Source organism: Portunus trituberculatus, chromosome 7 (assembly GCF_017591435.1).
Source record: "Portunus trituberculatus isolate SZX2019 chromosome 7, ASM1759143v1, whole genome shotgun sequence".
In the NCBI taxonomy this organism is placed as follows: domain Eukaryota; kingdom Metazoa; phylum Arthropoda; class Malacostraca; order Decapoda; family Portunidae; genus Portunus; species Portunus trituberculatus.
The window spans coordinates 6,164,044-6,169,043 of NC_059261.1; the positions used below are offsets into that span (position 1 = coordinate 6,164,044).

The 5,000-nt window shown below is 39.4% G+C and overlaps 1 protein-coding gene across 1 annotated transcript in view; it reads left to right on the top strand.

Annotated features, from left to right (window-relative positions):
- LOC123520075 (RNA-binding protein 25-like) overlaps window positions 1-1,973 on the top strand; it is a 29,682-nt gene extending 27,709 nt beyond the window's left edge. The window contains 2 exon segments of the mRNA XM_045281962.1: window positions 45-191; window positions 1,433-1,973. Of these exon segments, the coding sequence (XP_045137897.1) occupies window positions 45-191; window positions 1,433-1,528 (243 nt within the window). The 3' untranslated portion in view covers window positions 1,529-1,973.
- The last annotated feature ends 3,027 nt before the right edge of the window (window positions 1,974-5,000 follow it).

Below are 5,000 nucleotides of genomic sequence, written 5' to 3' on the forward strand. Positions count from 1 at the left end.
CCTTACCTGACCTCACCTGACCTTACCTCCACCACCCCCCGCAGGTCCTGATGGAGAAGCGAATCCGGCCGTGGATCAACAAGAAGATCATTGAGTACATTGGAGAGCCTGAGCCGACCTTAGTGGACTTCATCTGCTCTAAGGTCCTGGTGGGCTCCGAACCGCAGTCACTCCTCAACGATGTGCAAATGGTGAGCCGTTGTTTGGGGGGGTGTTTGGGGGGATGTAGGGTGCTGTTTGGGGTGTTTAGGGTGTGTAAGGGCTGTTTGGGGGGGGTGTAGGGGCTGTTTAGGGTGTTTTGGGGGAGGTGGCTGGTGTTCTGGGGTGTAGTGGGCTGTTTGAAGGTGTAGGGGGTTGTTTGTGTGGTGTAAGGGGCTGTTTGGGGGGTATAGGAGGCTGTTTAAGGTGTTTGGGGAATGTTTAGAAGGGTGTTTGAGGTGTAAGGGGCTGTTTAGGGTGTTTGGGATGTTTGGAGGGCTGTTTGAGGGTGTAGGGGGCTGTTTAGGATGTTTTTTTGATGTTTGGATGGGTGTTTGGGGTGTAAGGGGCTGTTTGAGGGTGTATATGGGGCTGTTTAGAGTGTTTTGGATGTTTGGGGGAGTGCATGGGGCTGTTTAGGGTGTGTTGGGGTATTTGAGAGACTGTTTTGGCATGTTTGGTAGTGTGAGAGTGCATTCTTAAGTGTTTGAGGGTGTTTTGGGGGTGTAAAAATGTGTTTATGGAGTGTTTGGGAGTGTAAGGGTGCATTGTGAGGTGTTTAAGGGTGTTTGGGAGTGTTTGGCTAGTGTTTGATGGTATAGAAGTGTGTTTTAGGGGTGTTTTGATTGGTGTTTGGGTGTGTGTGGTGTAGCAATTTATTTTAAGGTATTTTTGGGATGTTTAGGGGTGTAGAAGTGCATTTTTGGTGGTGTTTTGTGGGTGTTTTGGGGTGTAGGAGTGTTTGGGATGTGTTTGGTGGTGTTTTGGGGTTTAGAAGTGTGTTTTGCGTGTTTTGAGGGTTTAGAAGTGTGTTTTTTGGGTGTTTTAAAGTGGTTTGGGGTGTGAAGATGTGTTTTTGAGGTGTTTAGGGTGTAGAAGTGTGTTTTTGAGTGTTTTGAAGTGTTTGAGGTGTGTTTTTGGGTTGTTTTGAGGTAAAGAAGTGTGTTTGGGGTGTTTTGAAGTGTTTGAGGTTATTGTGTTATTGTGTTTAGGATGTTTTGAGGTGTAGAAGTGTGTTTTGGGGTGTTTTGAAGTGTTTGAGGTGTGTTTTTGGGTTGTTTTGAGGTATAGAAGTGTGTTTTGGGTGTTTTGAAGTGTTTGAGGTGTAGAAGTGTGTTTTAGGTGTTTTGAGGTGTGTTTTTGGGGTGTTTTGGGGTATAGAAGTGTGCTTTTTTACCACCTAACCTAACACCCCCCCTCTCTCTCTCTCTCTCTCTCCCCCTCCCACACACAGGTGCTGGACGACGAGGCGGAGGTGTTTGTGGTAAAAATGTGGCGGCTTCTGATTTACGAGATTGAGGCAAAGAAACTCGCTGGAACTAAATCGTAGACGAGGCGACTCTGGCTCAAGGCGGGTGTATGTATGTACGTGTGTGTGTGTGTGTGTACGTATGTGTGTGTACATATGTGTGAGTCGACGCACACATACGCTTTTTTTTTATATTTTTTCTTACGTTTTTTTTTTTTTTCCGAGACAAAGTTGATTTTGGTGTTTTTGTGTTTTTTTTCTTGTTTTTTTTCGTGTTTTTTTCTATATTGACATCCACACTGGGGTGCACAAAGGGTTAGGGGTTTGCAGGGGGGGTAGTGTTTGTGTGTGTGTGTGTGTGTGTGTGTGTGTGTGTGTGTGTGTGTGTGTTGAAATTTAGGCTGTTTGGATACCTCAAAAATTCTTGTTATTCTTCTTCTTCTTCTTCTTCTTCTTCTTCTTCTTCTTCTTCTTCTTCTTCTTCTTCTTCTTCTTCTTCTTCTTCTTCTTCTTCTTCTTCCTGTTCTCTTTTTTTTACTTTTTAATTGTTTTTCATCCTTTATTTTCTCTTCTTTCTTCTTCTTCTTCTTCTTCTTCTTCTTCTTCAATTTTCAAGTTTAATTTATTTTTCTTCCTCAAAATATGGCATTGTGTTTATTTAATTATTTATTTGTTTATTTAATCTCCTCCTCCTCCTCCTCCTCCTCCTCCTCCTCCTCCTCCTCCTCCTCCTCCTCCTCCTCCTCCTCCTCCTCCTCCTCCTCCTCCTCCTCCTCCTCCTCCTTTCTTTAAATAGCGAAATGAAATGAAACCAAAATATATAGAGTCAATTAGCAGCCATAAGGGAAAAATGTGCGTGTGTGCGTGCGCTTGCGTGTGTGTGCGTGCGTGTGTTTGTTAGGTGAAGGTAAAGAGAGCTGTAATGAGAGAAAAAGAGAGAAACAATGCTGGGAGTTATTTTATATTGATAGACAAATATAGATGAAAACAAAAACAAATAATTGATTATATTTTTCTTTCTTTGTGAGAAAAAAAATTAAGAGAAAAAAGTTGTAAATATTTGGACGCCATTTTTGTATTAGGAAAAGTAGAAAGAATTTAATAAAAGTTGTATTAATATGTGGGAACCATTTTGTATTGTGGAAAGGAGAAAGATAGAGAAAAGAGAAGGTAAAAATGTGAAAATAAGATAGTACACATTTTATTGAGACGGAAATATTGACAAAAGAAAAAGAAAGGTATTTTGTATTAGAGAGAGCATTCGAGTGTGCGTGTGTGTATGATTGCGTGCGTGTTTGTGTGCGTTTGAGAAGCATCCAGTGAAGTACCTGTGACTTAATTAAAACAGTCAATTCACAGTTCTTATTATATTCTTTCCCCTTCCATCGTTGACCGGAAGTATCGTGTAAGTATGGCAATTATCGTACATCTGGATCACGTGACGCTGCTGCCATTATTACTATTACTATTATTATTATTATTATTATTACTGTTGTTGTTATTATTATTTTTACTATTATTATTATTACATTAAGAGAGAGAGAGGGAGCTGTACATACTAACTCGCTCAATCACTGACATTCACAAAAGGAGAGAAAAAAAAAACAAGTTAATAGATAAGAAAAATCTCGTTTCTTATCATTATCAGTGAGTATAGGCCTATAGTGAGCGTTCTGTAGGCCTATATATTGTCTGTGTGTGTGTGTATGTATGATGTGGTTGTAAATAAAGTCAATATTTTCAATGAATTTTTGTTGTTTTTTGTCTTTTATTAGTGTTTAAGTCTCTCTCTCTCTCTCTCTCTCTCTCTCTCTCTCTCTCTCTCTCTCTCTCTCTCTCTCTCTAATACACACACATATTCACACACACGGAATAATGCACACACACACACACACACACACACACACAGACACACATATTTGCATTCCATTGTTATCATTTTTCCTTTCTTTTTCTTTTTCTTTTTCTTTTTTTTTTATGAATGGCATTACTTTCAATTGACCGATTAAATGTACACAATCCAGCCATGTCACGTGACCAGAGAGAGAGAGAGAGAGAGCTGGAATGTTAATTAATAGCGAAATGTCATGAAATATAGATGAATAGACGAAATAATGGTAAATAAATGGTTAAAGAGAGATAAATAGACATAAATAAGTAAATAAATGAATAATAATAATAATAATAGTGATAGTCGTAGCAGAGAGAGAGAGAGAGAGAGGTAGTGAAGCAAGGAAGAGAGGAAGGAAGAAATAAATATGGTAGATAGAAGGAAAAAAAATGAGAAATGAGTCAGCGAAGCGTAGTAGTAGTAGTAGTAGTGGTGGTGGTGGTAGTAGTAGTAGTAGTAGTAGTAGTAGTAGTAGTAGTAGTAGTAGTAGTAGTAGTAGTAGTAGTAGTAGTAGTAGTAGTAGTAGTAGTAGTAGTAGTAGTAGTAGTAGTAGTAGTAATGGAGGTGTAGCAAGTGTTTCCGAAAATTAAAAGTATGATAGACACTAATAGGCGGTGTGTTAATGGCGCCGTGTGTGTGTGTGTGTGTGTGTGTGTGTGTGTGTGTGTGTGTGTGTGTGTGTTTATCCGTGAAAGGCGGCAGTTATAGAGAGAGGGAGAGGGAGAGGGGAGGTGAAATATGGACAAATTATGGGTTTGCAAAAGTGTACCTCTCTCTCTCTCTCTCTCTCTCTCTCTCTCTCTCTCTCTCTCTCTCTGATGTTATTTTACGTATGTTAGAGAGAGAGATACATACATACATACATACATGACTGATTGACAAATGAAATAAAAATAAATAAAGAATATATATACAAGATAATTTACAAGCACTATCTTTCATCACCATTTCCTCCTTCATTCATATCCTTCCTTCCTTCTTTCCTTCCTTCCTTCCTTCCTTCATTAATCCCACACATGAACGCTACCATCCCTCCCCCCTCACCCACCCACCCCTATCCTCTTCCTCTTATCTCAATCCTTCAACCCACGCCCTAATCCTGCGAAATAAGTAAGAAAATGAACAAGAAAAATACAAGGAAAGTAAATTGAGTAGAGAATGTGACGTGTCTCCTCGGATATTGTGTTTGAGATTATTGATTGCATTCATATTCCCGTTGCGTCATGCACTGGCTTGTGAACGCCGCCCGCAGTGTTGCCATGGTAACCTGACCGAGTTTTGATTTATTTTTTATTATTTTTGTGGTTTGGGTTGGTTTTATTTTAGTCTATTTATTTTGCAGTTGTATTTTTCTCTTTTTTTTATTGTTAATGTTTCTCTTCTACTTTATTCTTTTCTTCTTCTTCTTCTTCCTTCTTCTTCTCCTCCTCTTCCTCTTCTCAGGTGAAATTTGAGTGTGTCGGACATTGAAGTGCGTTGTTACTGGCAGGTGTGCAGCGTTGCCACATACTCGGGAATATGGCCTAATGAACCACTCTATCCTGCTAACACAATATACAAACACACTCTACATATAAACAATCTACCCTTCATTTTATTCCCCATTTTCTGAGTCATAATGGATCAGTTAATAGTTTGAATGAGTGTGTGATATTGTGAGAT